This window comes from Phyllobates terribilis, unplaced genomic scaffold, assembly GCF_046119375.1.
Source record: "Phyllobates terribilis strain yellow unplaced genomic scaffold, ASM4611937v1 Scaffold_8__6_contigs__length_399053987, whole genome shotgun sequence".
NCBI classification, from domain to species: Eukaryota; Metazoa; Chordata; class Amphibia; order Anura; family Dendrobatidae; genus Phyllobates; species Phyllobates terribilis.
The window spans coordinates 102,065,716-102,084,348 of NW_027362768.1; the positions used below are offsets into that span (position 1 = coordinate 102,065,716).

The 18,633-nt window shown below is 44.5% G+C and overlaps 1 protein-coding gene across 1 annotated transcript in view; it reads right to left on the bottom strand.

The window, feature by feature from the left end:
* GTF2B (general transcription factor IIB) overlaps positions 1-17,234 on the bottom strand; it is a 32,905-nt gene extending 15,671 nt beyond the window's left edge. Inside the window, exon 1 of the mRNA XM_073642586.1 lies at positions 17,071-17,234. Coding sequence (XP_073498687.1) covers positions 17,071-17,087 — 17 coding nt within the window. The 5' untranslated portion in view covers positions 17,088-17,234. The remainder of the gene's footprint in view (positions 1-17,070) is intronic.
* Between the last annotated feature and the right edge of the window lie 1,399 nt (positions 17,235-18,633).

An 18,633-nucleotide genomic window follows, 5' to 3' on the forward strand; every position in this document is an offset into this window, starting at 1 on the left:
CCTGGAATGCAAATTATAGCTCTATTCACTGACAGCAAACATCTGGTTGCAATTATACAATATTATATGTAGCTATATATAGAGAAAACAGTCGAATCTTTGAAAATACTGTACTTCCCTTTGAAAACACATTTATAGTTTTCCCATGAACACAGTTCACACCTGCCACATAAACAGGTCTGCAATTAGGAAGTGACAAAGCCGACTTAACCCGCTCATAACGTAACAGTAAGTCCTGGGTGTGTGTATAGAGCATGCTCAGGAACCGAGGCTGCACCATACCTGAGGGTTTTATACAGCAGTGATGGAAGATGGCGCTGATAACAGCCGTTTAACCATTTACACACTGCTGTACATGATATTTAAATGGACTGCATGCACACAATGGCAACCAGTGGCTCCCAATATTAGCAGCTATTATGATTAAATATATTTAAATAGCTTGATTATTGTATATTATATTTATTGGAATAGAACTTTAGAACAAAAAAAAAAAAACTTTTGCATATTTTTTTGCAATATGCAGTAAGTGGAAAAAACAGTTTTCAACAAAAACGTACTGAACATTTGTGCAGTCTATGAATTTGTTCTGAGAAATAGTATCGCCTCCATCAGATCCTCCTTTATAGATAACCTCAAATCTGACCTAATTATTTTAAGGCTAGAGAACAACCACTCTACACTAACTTGGTTGGTGGCAAAGCAGTAACCACATGAGCAACATCTCTAACACTTTCAGGGTATAAAAAGAGTTGTCTCGTGCACAGTCAGTTTTGAGGAACAACTGAACTCTTCTACTTTGAGAGCAAGTGAAAAAACTTTGTAATTCAACAATTGCCCCTTTTCCAGCACGTCTCAAGATGGAATCAATTTTAGGGGTTCTGGCAGCAATAGCCAATTTCCTCACTTTGCTGATCAGAGTTGCAGCATGTCCCTCTTGCAGACTCTCTCTTATTGCCAGCTGCAGCGTGTGCACAACACAGCGCATATGATGAATAGGAAAGAGGTGTGAAGCAGCTTCAACAAGATCATCTCATTGTAAAGAATCATTTTGCTGTTCTTCTGTAGTAATATCTGTTTGTTACTCCATTATGGGAACAGGACTGTGGCCTTCCATCTCCAACATACTGAATCTGAAATGTTCTTCTAGCTGCTGTTCACCTTCATTCTCGTTCATCAGTTTAATTGTACTTATGTTTCAAGCATTATCAGTTATAATAGCCCAAGAACAAAAAATAACAGGTTCTTGCTATGTGCCCACGATGCAGAAATGCTCCGGATTTTTTCCTGAGCATTTCTGCATCTCCCTGGCAGAAAAAACACATGCGGATTGTACATGCGGATTGTACATGCGGATTGTACATGCGGATTGTACATGTGTTTTTCCTGCCAGGGACATGCGGAAGTGAAGCGTTCTTCACTTGCATTTCCGCATGCGGGTTGACAAGCGATTTTAGCATCACTTGGAAAGTGCTTGACAACTTGGTCACACTATATAAATCCATGCAACCGGCATGGATTTATATAGTGTGACCGAAAGAATAGTAAAAAATAAATATTATATTTACCTTCTGATGGCCCCTGGAGTCTTGATTCGCTCCGTCCTGGCCGCCGGCAGCTCGCAGTACACTACACTGAAGGACCTGCCGTCACATACCTATGACGTCAGCAGAGGTCCTTCAGTCAACCGCGATCAGCCGGCAAGTGAAGACAAGCACACCGCGGGCCATCAGAAGGTAAATATAGTATTTATTTTTTATTTTATTTTTTTTTTTACAGGTTCTATGGTACCAAGGTCCGGAGGAGAGTCTCCTCTTCTCCAAACCCGGGTACCACCCGCACATTAAAACGCTTGGATTCCGCATGTACAGATGTAGTGATGCGGATTCCATGCGTTCCAATGCAAATCAATGGTGGCGAAAACGCTGCGATTCCGCAAAATAATTGGTAGTGATGTGTTTTTTTCCGCAATGATAACCCGCAGCGAAAATTTCCACAGCATGTGCACAGCACATGTGGATTATCATTGGGGAACATGGCAGACCTTCTACCATGCGTTTTTTTAAGCGTTTCTGCAGCGTTTTTTGCCGCTGCGGAAATGCTTAAAAAACGTATCGTGGGTACACAGCATTAATCCTGCTTTCCTGTTCACTCCAGCAGTTCTGAGATGAGTACAGGCATTCATTCCCTGTGTATTTTTCCCCTTCTCTGCAGTGGAGGAGCTTCACTACTTATCATGTACATAAACTGCAGCACAGGTTCATCTCAGCTAAAAAAAAAAAAGTCTAGACCCTTGGATCAGGAATAGGACATTTCATAACTTTCCCAAATTCTCATGAAAGAGGACCTCTACGGACACAAGCCACAGACTGCAGGAGAAGTGTGACTACAAAGACATAGCTCCGTGCAGATGTGCTGGGGAGTCCACAATAAATGCTGTGGAGTGGAAGGTTTATCTTTACAAGGTCCTCCGATACATACCCACATACAGATTACACGATATGTCTGTCGCCTGGACACGGATGACTGATCCTTAGGCCGGGGAAGGAGTGGGGGGGGGGTTGTCACGACCATTTCTCACTCATCTGAGAGAAATCGAGCAGATTATATTAATCACACATTGATCAGAGTGAGTAGTGTGATCGGATTTTCTCGGATGTGGTAAAAAAAAAAAAATAAATAATAAAATTCTCTAATTCTCCATGTTCTCCATTTTGTCAGTCTATGAAAATCACACTGCACACCGATGTCATCCGAGTGCAATCCGAATATTGGATAGAAATAAAAAAAAATAAGATGTGTGCACGGCCCCATAGAACAACATTGGTCCGAGTGCCATGTGATGTTTTGTTGGCTCACACTTGGATCAAAAAATATGGTCGTCTGCACCAGCCCTTAGGATAAAGCCCCCGTCACACTAAGCGAGATAGCTAGCGAAATCGCTGCTGAGTCACAAGTTCTGTGACACAACAGCGACCTCAGCAGCGATCTCGCTACGTTTGACACTTAGCAGCGACTAGGCCCCTGCTGTGAGATCGCTGGTCGTGTCGGAAAGGTCTGGACATTTCTTTGATCGTTGAAGCCCCGCTGGGTAGCATGCATCATTGTGTTTGACACCTTACCAACGACCTTGTTGACGACTCAGACACAGAAACACATAGGCGTGCATCGTTATAAAGATCGTTACGGGTCGCCGCATCGTTGCTGCGTCGTTGGGAAGATCTGACTGTTTGACATCTCACCAGCGACCACATAGCGACGCAGCAACGATCCCTGACAGGTCGTATCGTTGTCGGGATCGCTGTAGCGTCGTTTAGTGTGACGGGGCCTTATGTTACTGATATCAGATTAGTGGGGGTCTGATCCCTGGCACCATCACAATCATCTGTGGCTGGATGTAACAGTGTACACAGATAAAAACAGCACAACTCCATACACTCTGTAGTGGCCATTTTCCTACTTGCCTCAATAGGATAGGCGATCAATAGCCAAGTAGTGTCGGACCCCCCACCGATAGGTCATCAAAATTAGCATGGACAAGCCCTTTAATTATTCATCATCACGTAGTTTGTATCGGCCATTATAAAGCACAGACTGAGTAGTCAGATAGTTTATTTGCACTCACCCTGGGATGAAATCTGCTGGTGTAAACCTGTCTTTGGGAATCTGTCAGGTTATTGCTATGAAATCTGAGAGCAGCATGGTGTAGAGCTGCCAATCAGTGGTGGGGGTGGGGTTATACAGAGCTCAGCATTCAGAGCTCTGCTAGATCTGCAGCAGAGAAAACTGATTGAATCACAACTGCTGCACCCAGCAAACTAAATAATACATCGTACCCAAGAATCAAAAGCTATACTTTGGTGGTTCTACTGACCCAAACTTACAGCGCACCATAACCACCTAAGGAGATACAGGTTCAGTAGAGCCAAGGGGGTCAAATGTGTTACACCCAGGACAGGGACAATACTGTAATCACAAAGCTGTAGGTGCAAAAAGCCCAACTAATACTAAACTGAAAAAACTGTTAGAATTCATTTTTACAACAATCTTTGCTGTTTGTGTAGAGGAGCAGGAAAAAAATTAACAAAATAAATATCCTCGCACTGCTTCTATGTGAAACCACATTGGTAAACCAAAACATATTTTAAGTTAGAAACCAATTCTATTTAAAAGGGATTGAGTAAAACAAATAAAAAAAATTGAAGTTGAGAAAATTAAAGTATTATGTTTAATTTTTTACTTGTATAAAATGTGAAAAATGATTAAACAGTATTAACTTTTTTAACCACTAGGGGGAACAGAAGCTGAAACTTACTATGAAACTTTAGTGCAACACCAGCTCACTTTGCAACTGCAGTAAAAGTGGGCGGGATCTGCTCTCATGTGTCTGATGTCACTCATACTCTCTTTCTGAGCATTTGCAAGAGGATAAGGGAGGATGAAGTGACATTTTGATGAAGGTGACTGCAATGTGATACTGAATAGTAGACTTGGTCGCAGGACAGCTGGAAGCACAAATTCTGTTTTTTCCATTAAGGAAAAATTTAAATAGCGCCCCCTCCCCACAGGGCAATGTAAACACGCAGTGAATAAAAGCAATTCATGCTACTCGGGATGTTCGGCGAGCACCGAGCATTTCTGGGTTACTCGGGCGGGAGCTCGGGTCTCCGCCCTGCATGTTTGGCGCTCTTTACAGAGCCAATGAACATGCAGGAATTGCCAGCCAGTCACTGTAATGCCGCAGCCATGTTGTTTGTGGGCATTACAGTGATTGGGTGGCCGCACAGCGTCACCTCGAGTATTTAAAACCGGGCACCGCCATCTTGGACACAGTCGCTCCGGATCAGCCAGTGTAGGGTCAGTGCTGCTGAGTTAGGGAGAGATATATAGTGCGAAATAAGTAGTGTAGGGACTCTAAAGCCTGTCAAATCAAACAAACAGTCCTTCTCAGGACTAATATCCATCCCAGATATCAGGCAGGCAGGAAGGCTGTATAGGAGACGCAGTGGTTATACCAGCAAACGCTGCATTACAGTCCTGTGTGCTCCTGTTGGTCAAATTGCTGGACTTATCCCCCCGGTCTCAGGGGCAGCAAGAAATTTTTTATTTTTTTTTTCATCTAAATCCTGTATTTTTTATTTTTTTTTCCCCTCAGTCAGACTGTACAAATTCACGTCTTATTAACAGTTTGAGCTGCAATGAGGGAGAGGAGGAGGAGGAGGAAGAACAGGAGTTGCTATCATGCGTTGTAGACAGTAGTACCTGTACAACTGTCATACCGTCGGTTCAGCGTGGGTGGCCTGAGGACGGGGGGGGGGGGGGGGGGAGGGGGGAGGAGGAGGAGGATGATGAGGAGAGCATGGTCAGTCGTCATCTTGGTGAGGACACGGAAGTCTTGCCCGTTACCAGTCTGGCACGCATAGCTGACTATGTTAAACTGCCTTAACCGTGACCCTGTTGGGTGACAGTCATTACTGGTTGGTGACACTTTTAGACCCCCGATACAAGGAGAACTTTCACTCTCTTATTCCGGAGGTGGAGAGGTCTACAAAAATGGGGCAGTACCAGAAGGCCCTTGCTGCAGAACTGTTAAAAAAGTTCCCATCTGAACACGCTAGCGGCAGAGGTAACAGTTCGTTGCCCAACCAAGGCGTACAGGCGAGAGAGAAGCAACTCCAATCCAGCATAGGCAGGGGAACACCGTCATAGTAAGATAGTCTTCCTTCAACCTTAAAAACTAAGTCCATCTAGTTCAACCCATAGCCTAACATGTTGATCCAGAGGAAGGTAAAATAAAAACCATGTGGCAACACTAAGCTCCACATTGGGGGAAAAAATTCCTTCCCGACTCCATAAGACAATCAGACTAGTTCCCTGGATCAACTCCCTATCAAGGAATCTAGTATATATAACCTGTATTATAGTTTTCAAGAAAGGCATCCATGCCCTTCTTAAATTTTAGTAGTGAATCACTCATTACAACATCATGCGGCAGAGAGTTCCATAGTCTCACTGCTCTTACAGTAAAGAATCCCCGTCTGTGATTATGTTTAAACCTTCTTTCCTCCAGACGTAGAAGATGCCCCCTTGTCCCCGTCTCAGGACTCTGAGTAAAAAGATTAGTAGACAGGTCTTTGTACTGTCCCCTCATATACTTGTACATAGTAATAAGATCACCCCTAAGCCTTCTTTTTTCCACAGTAAATAACCCCAAGTGTAATAACCTGTCTTGGTATTGCAGACCCCCCAGTCCTCTAATAACCTTGGTCGCTCTTCTCTGCACCCGCTCTAGTTCAGCTATGTCTTTCTTATACACCGGAGACCAGAACTGTACACAGTATTCTAAGTCTGGTCGCACTAGTGACTTGTATAGAGGTAAAATTATGTTCTCCTCATGAGCATCTTTGCCTTTTTTAATGCATCCCATTATTTTATTTGCCTTTGCAGCAGCAGCCTGACACTGGCCACCAAACGTGAGCTTGTCGTCCACCAATACACCCAGGTCTTTTTCAGTTACAGTTTTGCCCAGTGTTTTACAATTAAGCATATAATTATACATTTTATTTCCTCTGCCCAAGTGCATTACCTTACATTTATCCCCATTAAAGCTCATTTGCCATTTATCAGCCCAAGCTTCTAGTTTACATAGATCCTCCTGTAATATAAAATTGTCCTCCTCTGTATTGATTACCCTGCAGAGTTTAGTGTCATCTGCAAATATTGAAATATTACTCTGTATGCCCCCTACAAGGTCATTAATAAATATGTTAAAAAGAAGGGGGCCCAATACTGACCCCTGTGGTACCCCACTGATAACTGAGACCCAGTCTGAGTGTTTTCCATTAATAACCACCCTTTGTTTCCTATCACTGAGACAGTTCTTAACCCACATACATATATTTTCCCCTATCCCCATTGTTCTCATTTTATGTAACAACCTTTTGTGTGGAACCGTATCAAAAGCTTTGGAAAAGTCCATATACACTGTCAAAGTTCTGGGACAGTTTTCCGAGACCCGCCCAGCTTACAGGCCCTAAGGCGCGGGGTACTCTCACAAGGAGTGGAAAGTTTCAAAAGATGGTGAGGGAGTACCTTGCCAACCGTACCAGCGTCCTCCGTGATTCCTCTGTGCCTTTTAATTATTGGGTATCCAAGCTGGACACTTGGAATGAACTCTCTCTGTACACTTTGGAGGTCCTGGCCTGCCCTGCCGCTAGCGTGTTATCGGAGCGTGTTTTTAGTGCCGCTGGGGGAATTATAACTGATAAGCGCACTAGCCTGTCAGCTGACAATGCTGACAAGCTGACCCTTATAATGAACAAGGGCTGGATTGGGCCAGACTTCTCATCACCACCAAATGACAGCAGAGTAACAAAGTCAAATCCACTGTGTTATTTCAGGAGGTGTATTCCCATGCACCGCTTCACATCCACACATGGGTATACGCTTCCTCATTTCGGCTGTATTTTGCTCTTCTCCTTATCCTCAGCCTCCACCACCACTATACCACCAGAGTGACCTTGGTCCGTGTTGCCAGCATTGCAAGTTCCTCCGTCCTAATTTTTGGCAGCTTTTGCTTAGAAGGCATAGGCAAAGACTATGGGAGACCCACTCCCCAATAATAGGAATAATGTTTTTAAGATGCTGTACTGCATAGCTCTTCCAAGGGACATTAAAACCGTCTTGTTAAGCTACTGCAACCTCCACGTCTCTTCCAAGGGGCATTAAAACAGTCTTGTTAAGCTACTGCGACCTCCACCACTTTTCCAAGGGGCATTGATATTGTCTTTTTATTCCACTGCGACCTCCATCATTCTTCCAACGGGCATTGCATTTCCTCCTAATTTTAGTCAGCTTTTGCTTTTCAATACATAGGCGAACACTAAGGGAGACCCACTCCCCAATAATGGGTAGAAGGTTTTTAGTATGCTGTAATCCACGTCTGTTTCATGGGGCATTGCAGCTCCTCATAATTTTTGGAAAGCCTTCCATTCACTGCTTAGGCCGACAGTGCACAGGAGACCCAGTTGCTATAAATGGAAAAAACGGTTAAGGCCCTCTGACCTCCATGTCACTTCCAAGGGGCATTGGAGTGCCTCAAAATTTTTTTTAGGCATTGCACTCACTGCATGCCCTATAAATGTGTAGCCATACCGCTCCTTTTGGTACAGAAACATATCCTACAAGACATGTGTGGTTGACTGGCCTGATATTGATGTGAATGGTCCCTGTTCCTCCTGCTCTCCTTTGCCACCACATCATCCATCATTCATCACCTGAAGCTTTGTTTTAACGGGAGTCATAGAACTGGGATAGTAGCAGGAAAACATCCAGCAATCCTCGGAGGAGGTAGGATATGCGCCAAAACGCTGACCACCTCAGGCCTAGCCGCTACTACATACATGCGCTTGCATTCCAAGAAAACAAAGCAGACGCTAACTTCTATCATAATCATCATGCTCCTCATCTTGGCACTCAACTCCCCTGATGGAGAAGCCAGGGCCCACCAGGAGTCTGGTTCTCTGGTGGGCTCGTCCAATGCTGCCCTAAAGCAGGCCAGGCTAAGAAAAGTGTGGGGGAAGTTTTAAGGAGAAATAGGGGCGGCTGGGGACCGAGTATGGACACCCGGCCGCCCCCTGGCGGCTGGGGACAGAGCGTGGATACCCGGCCGCCGGGCGGCTGGGGACTGAATATGGATACCTCGCTGCCGAAGCAGCCATGAGGTAGTGGCCAGCTTCGGCCTCCTCCAAACTAAAAGGCCCCATTTCAAGTGCAAGCAAGCTAGCAGTATGGTATTGCAGCCTGGGGGTGGATGGGTGGCAGGCTGCATACTTGCGCTTGCATTGCAAGGAATGGTGGAGGTACAATTGAACACTGCCCTGGGACAAGGACTTGCACGGGGATAGTTGCAAGTCTGCATCTTCTGATGCGGAAAGGATCACTTCTGATGGGCACACTTTTAGGCAGTGACCTGGGTGTCAGATGCTTCCAGGGGTCTTCCCCATGCTGTTCCCATGTCTTTTCAGCACTGTATGCATGTGTCACACAACACATGGCCAGATAAGGTTGTAAAATGTTAAAATGACATTTCCCGGTGAATGCATTTGTCACGGTTGAAAGCAATACAAAGGTGCAAAAACTCAAAAATGCTACTTGTGAACATAGCCCAAGGTGTGGAGGAGTATTTTTGTTTTTGGTTATTTATTTTACCTTATACACAAGTCTTTACCCTAGAAAGGAAGTTCCTTAACATATTTCACAGGAAAACAGTTTCAGTTTCGTTTTTGAACATTTTATTGTGAGCCCTTAAAAGTGGCTTAATACCTCTGACCACGTTGTTGACAGCAGTGACCTGGGGGTCAGAAATGCTTCCTGGGACGATGCCCATGCCGTCCCCATGTCTTTTGAGCACTGTTACTATCGTTTTGGGCACTTTTTAGGCTTTCTACAGACTGTCGGGGGTGCCGCCGCAAAGATGCTCGGGTCTCCCATAGACTAACATTGGGCTTGTTGCTTGGTCGAGCACCCGAGTATCACGGTGAGCTCGGCCCGAGCTTCGAGCACCCGAGCATTTTAGTGCTCACTCAACACTAGTTATGATCCATTATTGCATTTCGATTATTTTTCTGTTTGTCATTTACTGTAGGGGAGAATTTATTTTAGGTTTTGATAGCCCGGGCTTTTACAGATGCGACAATGGCACTTAAATTTATTTTTTTTAGCGACATGTTAATTGTATCTATTACTAGAAAAGCTGAGTGCTTGGGAAAGTTGGCCCCAGGAATAGATAGTAGGATCTTCAACTGCTGTATAGAAGGATACACTGGAGAGAGAGAGATAGTCATTGCTGCTCACTGGTCCCTAGAGAGATCTGAGCAGAGCAGTCAGGTCATATTGGGGATGCTAAATTACATGGTTTAGCAGTCAGTATGATCCGAGTGGATACACAGCTCAGCAGACTATCACATGATAGGATTAGATACATTGTTTACAAGACAATTACTGCAATCTGAGGGGAGGCGTTCCATCATTCATTATAGTGCTCAGATCACAGTAATTATCGGTGAGCATAGGTCTGGGCTACAATAAAATAAAACACTGCTTTTAATGGTATACTCACATGGCATTTGATGTGGATTTTGAAGCAGATCCACTTCAAAATCTACATGAAAAAAAAAACTGTTGGAACATACCCCAAGGGCAAAGTTTAGAAACCCCTCCCTAAATCGTTCATGTGATGCTTCATACTTGGAGAACATTTTTATTGACTTCTAAATGTCACAATGCAGTAAGAATTACCATTGACTCCTCCAGAATAACACGCGATGGTTGACAGATTACACACAGAATTCAGCTCCACTTCTGTCATGAGACAGGACAAATATGCAGTATGTGAACATGTACATCACTGGTCCTGCGCTCAGCTCTGTAGTGTCTGGACAGTGGGCTGTGAGCTCAGGCTACATTCACACCTGCCAAATCTCGTTCGTCATAACAGAAGCACTACACTGATTTAACACCTTTCCGCCATCGGCAGTTGTTTTTCTTTCCGATTTCATTTTCTTCATCTTCTCAGTCTGAGAACCTTAACTTTTTTACTTTTCCATTTCCAGCTACATGAGGGTTTGTGGGAGGAGATGAACTTTCGAATGACACTATTCACTTTGTCATATAATGTACTGAAAAACAAGGCCAAAAAAAATCCAAGAGCAGGGATACGGTGAAAAAAATGCAGTTTCAAATTATTTTTTTTATGGCCCTCGTGCATTAACACCTGGCAACATTAATTTTCAAATCCTCACTGTTATTAAGGAGATATCAAACTTCTACTTTTTTTTTTTTTTACTACACACACCTGATTTTTGCTACCATTCTTGAGGACATGTTCACATGTCCAGCATTTATAAGCCCAAATCAGGAGTGGAACAATCAGAGGAAAAGTATAATAGAAACACATCACCACTTCTGTATTTTTCCCCCACTCCTGATTTTGGCTTACAAATACGGATTTGAAATGCTAGCCAAATACTGAGCGTGGCCTTGTGTGGCAACCGAAAAAATGCAATTCTAGTCTTTTGATTTTTTTCTCATTGTGGCATTTACCGTATGGTTTAAATAATTTTTAACTAAGGGTATGTTCACACTGGGCGTTTTTCAGCATTTTTAATGCAAATTTTCAGCTGGGTTTTACAGTACCAGCAAACAGATTTCAGAAATCTCATACACTGTTTTTTGTCTCATCAGTAATTTACGCTGTGTATGGTTTTTTGCACAAATAGAGCATGTCCCATCTTTCAGCGTTTTTTCACCCATTAAAAGTAACGGGTGGTGAAAACCGTTGAAAAAAACGCCTAGTGTGAACATAGCCATCAGGTTTTGCTACATTTTTAGTGAAAAAAAGCAAGTACAGCAGTATGTGAAACTCATTTATTTTTGTGATTTTTTTTCACGTTTATCATCTTTTCTTGGTCATCTGGGATGGCAGTTAGGCTATGTGCCCACGATGCAGAAATGAAGCAGAACATTTCTGCATCTCCCTGGCGGAAAAAACGCATGCAGATTGTGCATGCGTTTTTCCTGCAGAATACATGCGGATTCACATGCGTTTCCACATGCAGATTGACAAGCGCTTTCCAGGCGATAGCATAGCATCACTTGGAAAGTGCTTGACAACTAGGTCACACTATATAAATCCATGCAAACAGCATGGATTTATACAGTGTGACCGTAAAACAATGCTTCAAATAAAGTTATACTCACCCCCGAGGCCCCGGCGTGGCTGCAGCGCTGGTTCCTGGCTGCCGGCATATCACGAGACAGAGCGGTGAAGGGCCTGCGGTCACATGACTGTGACGTCACCGAAGGTCCTTGATCGTTGCCGGCAAGCAGAGACCCTTCGGAAAGGCGAGTATAAACTTTATTTTTTATTTTATTCTTTTTTACAGGTGCAATGGTACCCAGGTCAGGATGAGAGTCTTCTCTCCTCCAGAACTGGGTACCATCCGCACATAGAGACGCATAGAAGCCGCTTGTACAAATGTACAGATGCGGATTCTATGCGTCTCAATGCAAGTCAATGGCGGCCATTCCGCTGCGCTTCCGCAAAATTAATGAACATGCTGCGGATTTTTGTACGCAGCATAAACGCTGCGAAAAAATCCGCAGCATGTGCATAGAACATGCGGAATCCCCTTGGGGACCATGGGGTGCAGATTACCTAGCGTTTCACAAGCGTTTACGCTGCGGAAATTCCGCAGCATAAACGCTTGAAAAACGCTACGTGGGCACCCAGCCTTAGGATTAGTACAGTTTAATTAAATTTGTGATGAGTATAAAGTAAACATTGGTTGACCACTTATTGTTCAAACTCACACCTTGGTCAGGCAGGGTTTACTCAATACCCATCACTAATTTAATTAAACTGCACTGTGGCTTACAAAGGTGTGAAATTGAATAATGCCTGAGCAACTCAATGGCAGACCAAAGTGTGAAAGCTAAACAGTGTCCTACAAAGTAAATGCACTGCCATTGGTGACTTGTGTTCATGCTTCTGTGGTGGAAGCAAAACTGAACTTTGGGATCTTGAAAAACACAGCAAAAAATGTGTTTTTTGCCACAGCTTCTTTCCTGCAAAGAGATCAGGTTTTGCTGCAAAAAAAAAACCACCTAGTGTGAACATACCCCTGTAGATCGGACTTTTACAAGCACAATGACTGGATTTTTTATTCATTTTTAAACAGGGGGAAAAAGTGAGGGTGGAATTAAAATGTTGTATTTCAAATATATTATATATATATATATATATATATATATATATATATATATATATATATATATATATATATATATATATATATATATATATATATATATATATATATATATATATATATATATATATATATATATATATATATATATTTTTTTTTTTTTTTTTTTTTTTTTTTTTTGGGGGGGTTTATTTTGGAGACTTTAACCTGCACTCCCTTTGACCACATATACACTGCTCAAAAAAATAAAGGAAACACTTAAACAGAATATAACTCCAAGTAAATCAAACTTCTGTGAAATCAAACTGTCCACTTAGGAAGCAACACTGATTGACAATCAATTTCACATTCTGTTGTGCAAATGGAATAGACAATGGATGGAAATTATTGGCAATTATCAAGACACCCTCAATAAAGGAGTCGTTCTGCAGGTGGGGACCACAGACCACATCTCAGTACCAATGCTTTCTGGCTGATGTTTTGGTCACTTTTGAATGTTGGTTGTGCTTTCACACTCGTGGTAGCATGAGACGAACTCTACAACCCACAGAAGTTGCTCAGGTAGTGCAGCTCATCCAGGATGGCACATCAATGTGAGCTGTGGCAAGAAGGTTTGCTGTGTCTGTCAGCGTAGTGTCCAGAGGCTGGAGGCGCTACCAGGAGACAGGCCAGTACACCAGGAGACGTGGAGGGGGCCTTAGGAGGGCAACAACCCAGCAGCAGGACCGCTACCTCCGCCTCTGTGCAAGGAGGAACAGGAGGAGCACTGCCAGAGCCCTGCAAAATGACCTCCAGCAGGCCACAAATGTGCATGTGTCTGCACAAACGGTTAAAAACCGACTCCATGAGGGCCCGACGTCCACAGATGGGGGTTGTGCTCATAGCCCAACACCGTGCAGGAAACTTTGCATTTGCCACAGAACACCAGGATTGGCAAAGTAGCCACTGGCGCCCTGTGCTCTTCACAGATGAAAGCAGGTTCACACTGCGCACATGTGACAGACGTGACAGTCTGGAGACGCTGTGGAGAGCGATCTGCTGCCTGCAACATCCTTCAACATGACTGGTTTGGCAGTGGGTCAGTAATGGTGTTCTTTGGAGGGCCACACAGCCCTCCATGTGCTCGCCAGAGGTAGCCTGACTGCCATTAGGTACGGAGATGAGATCCTCAGACCCCTTGTGAGACCATATGCTGGTGCAGTTGGCCCTGGGTTCCTCCTAATGCAGGACAATGCCAGACCTCATGTGGCTGGAGTGTATCAGCAGTTCCTGCAAGATGAAGGCATTGAAGCTATGGACTGGCCTGCCCGTTCCCCAGACCTGAATCTGATTGAGCACATCTGGGACATCATGTCTCACTCCATCCACCAACGTCACGTTGCACCACAGACTGTCCAGGAGTTGGCGGATGCTTTAGTCCAGGTCTGGGAGGAGATCCCACAGGAGACCATCCGCAACCTCATCAGGAGCATGCCCAGGCGTTGTAGGGAGGTCATACAGGCACGTGGAGGCCACACACAATACTGAGCCTCATTTTGACTTGTTTTAAGGACATTACATCAAAGTTGGATCAGCCTGTAGTGTGTTTTTCCACTTTTATTTTTAGGGTGACTCCAAATCCAGGCCTCCATTGGTTAATAAATTTGATTTCCATTGATGATTTTTGTGTGATTTTGTTTTCAGCACATTCAACTTTGTACAGAACAAAGTATTCAATGAGAATATTTCATTCATTCAGATCTAGGATGTGTTATTTGAGTGTTCCCTTTATTTTTTTGAGCAGTGTATATATTTGCATTAAAAAGACAAAATGATGTACTCCCATGAAGCTTAACCACAGACAGGGCTTCACAGAAGAACCAAGATGGCAGCCATGGGGACTTCAGCAGACTTCCAACTACAATGACAACCCATTAGCACCTTGCAATAACGTTGCAGGAGGCCAATGGCAGCTGGTGCACACCCTGCCAATCTTTTATTAGAGACACCTCATCAGCCTTACAAAGAATTGACCAGTTACATCTTGATGATAATATGATTATGGTAACGGCTGATGTGGAGTCTCTTTACACATCAATTAGACACAAAGATGGTTTAACAGCGGTGGAACTTACACCGCTACCTTATGTCAGAGTGTGCGTATGTGCGTCTTTCTTTATCCCCGTTTGCTTCCGGGGGCGCTCGGTTCTGACAGCATGCGGGTCAGTGAGCGCATCCGCCGGAAGCCTCTGTTCACTTTATGGGAGGAGCGCATGCGTCATGCACCGATAAGGTCCGGTGAGTATCCCCTCCCTTATTTGCTATGAGCACTCGGATAGGCGGGTATGGTATTTAAAAAGACGTCCTCTCCTCATCCCAACACGCCCCCGGAAGAAGCAAGTGGGCGAAACGCGCGGCAGGGTGAAGGGACAGCGTCCTGCTCTGATTTTGGCAACTTATCGTGGCTCATCTCCTGGCATAACATTCATCAGGTATATGGCTCCTTTTACATGAACGGTTATTTTGGCTTTTTATTGGGCTTTATTTATGTGGATCAAAGGAAAGGGCTAATTTGTGTCCCCTTCATTGATCCATACCCATTATATTTTATATGAATATTTTGGCTTCCTTTTTTTCAATTGGGAATTATGTGGATCTAAAGAAAGGGTTAATTGGTGTCCCTTCATTGGACCATATCCACTATATTATAGTTAGCCATTAATTATATTATAGAAATCATGCAGAAATATTTACTTTAAGAAAGTATTTAGGAATATAGCAATACTATATTAGGATAGTCACTTATGAGCATTCATTGACATTATATTCTATCTCTTGGCAGGAGCTAGTCCCCCATACTGGGCACTCTTTTTTTAGCTATAAGTTGCTTTGAAAACTTGTGTTATATTTTTAAATTGATGAAATAACATTGACTTATACATACTAATGGATCTCTTTGCTTCTCTGCACTGGCATTTTAGTGTAGATGTGGTGATTTATGGATCAGTATTGGAGGCTCTGACATAGGCCAAAAATACCAGACAAAATAGCACAGCAAGTAAAACGCCAGAAACCAGCTGACTGTTAAAGACATGGACTGTCGGATCCAGCACCGCAGGTTAATTTTGTGGTTCTGCTCCTATGTAGAGTACAAAAGCAGCACAAACAAACCTCAGTATGGAGTGTTGCAGCAAAGTCTAAGTGAGACTTGCGCAGCTGCGGCTGACAGCAGAATTCACATAACCAGTTCAATAACAATTCCATCGTAAGAGCAGGGAACCGAAAGCAACTGAACACCGGATGAGGCAAACAATGGACCCCACTAACTTGTAACGCAGTGTGTCGGGGGTCCGCTGTGACGTCTGTCATTTTGACAACAGTGCTGCCAGTCACTCAATTCTCATCAAATACGACAGGATGTGACCACCTCCAACGCAGATGAGAACTCGGCATTCTTTAAAGGGGTTGTCCTCTACTTCATGACATTCTAAATAAGCCCAGGATCCTCTCCTAGCAGACAAGCACAGCCCTGAACTGTGACCACAGACGGTCTCCCGACCTCTTCTGGTGGGTGTATCCCAATACCATCGCAGACGGTGAGCAGCTACTTTTGTCCCCCACCCCCCCATAGACCCAAGGTTTGAGTAGAGGACAACTCCAGCCTGGATACACAGGTATTCACTGATGGTGGGAGCAGGACTAGGGACAAACAAGTCTCCTTATTCATGGATGGCAAACAAAGTGGCCACATATTAGAAGTTTTTAGGACTTTCCATTTATACAAAAAAGATAAAGAAACCGTAACCACGAGTATGAACTGCAAACAGTAAAACCAACCCCCGGTGTACAGAACAGCGCCCCAGGGTCAGATGGTGGCGACCGTGTGACTAACGTACATAAGAGCACACCAGAGGCGCATAGGACACCGCACCAATGTGTCGCCATAGCTCCCTTTATTCACCCACGTCCTAGATTAGCAGCTTCCAGCAAAACTAAGAAGCCTGAACAAGTCTGGGGACTGTCCCTTTAAGGCCGCCATATTGGTAGTCACCCAGCTTGCCCCTAGATATCTGGGAGTCACGTGACGATAGACTAGTGTATGAGTGTGGGGACGTCGGGGTCCTGCACACGTGGAGTCAGGTGTGTGGAAGCCGCCGGGTGGTCCCGGCTCCTGCAGTAAGTTGTGGCCACAGCTGGGAGCAGCCATGTCACCCTCAGGAACCCTGAACCAGACTGTCCGGCCCTGAGCAACTAGCAACCGTAAAGCGAGCCCGCTCATCCGGCAGCGCACAACAACCGTAAAACCAGACGGGTCACTCACCGACTCGTTGACGCCATTATGAAAGCGTCTGCTCTACCCGACAAGTAAAACCAGCAGCCTCAGCGCTCCTCCTTATATAGAGCTCGATCACGTGGTAGCGCTGAGCACGAACGACGGATCATTGTTATCGCTCGCGCATGCGCACAGGTCTTTAGTCGGTCCGTCTTGAGTTTTTTGCGAATTTACTCAGTGCGCATGCGCAGTGCTGTGAGTGTCTGCGGCGTGTACGTGGATCGCTGCTTTCACTTTCCTCGTGGTTTCCATTTTAGTTTTTCTTTGCGTTCTCTATGAAACTACAACTCACGGCGTCCAAACAGGAGGATGGAAGTCGTAGTTTAACAAACGTAGCTTTTAATGCAAGTTAATGGAAAACCTTCCATTTAGGTAATAGACCAGGGCCACAATGCATTTATAGGGCCCCAACTATGGTCATTGTGCCATAATGAATGTGCTTGGGCTACATGGTGGACATATCACTGCATGCCACATTGCAACGCACACGGTACTGTCACCGTGATAAAAAAATTGCAAAAGGATGGACCGTGGGATTCTTGTCACGGTACTTTACAGGTCCGGTCATCTGCACTATGTTATGTAGCAGCGGCGGACACTAAGGACCCGCCATGTGAAGAGTTCTGCCAAACACCAGTAATGGGACTGGTGAGTTCTGGTGTCAGCACAGCGCCACCCTCAGCCATGGGCCAGGTCCGGTACTGCAGCCCAGCACCATTCCCATCCATGAGGCTGAGTTATCACACCAGACATAGAGCTCTGACAAGCATTAGTGGGTATGACACTAGACCCCCAACACTCATGGCATTTCCAGGACTTGTACCATCTGGGTGGAAATCTGAAAACTTCGGCAAGAAAGCAAAACCATGTTTGGAAGGTTCGCACATGTGTAAAAGTCACCCTGTGCATATATATACACTGCTCAAAAAAATAAAGGGAACACTCAAATAACACATCCTAGATCTGAATGAATATTCTCATTGAATACTTTGTTCTGTACAAAGATGAATGTGCTGACAACAAAATCACACAAAAATCATCAATGGAAAACAAATTTATTACCAAATGGAGGCCTGGATTTGGAGTCATCCCCAAAATTAAAGTGGAAAAACACACTACAGGCTGATCCAACTTTGATGTAATGTCCTTAAAACAAGTCAAAATGAGTCTCAGTATTGTGTGTGGCCTCCACGTGCCTGTATGACCTCCCTACAATGCCTGGGCATGCTCCTGATGAAGTTGCGGATGGTCTCCTGTAGGATCTCCTCCCAGACCTGCACTAAAGCATCCGCCAACTCCTGGACAGTCTGTGGTGCAACGTGACGTTGGTGGATGGAGCGAGACATGATGTCCCAGATGGGCTCAATCGGATTCAGGTCTGGGGAATGGGCGGGCCAGTCCATAGCTTCAATGCCTTCATCTTGCAGGAACTGTTGACACACTCCAGCCACATGAGGTCTGGCATTGTCCTGCATTAGGAGGAACCCAGGGCCAACCGCACCAGCATATGGTCTCACAAGGGGTCTGAGGATCTCATCTCGGTACCTAATG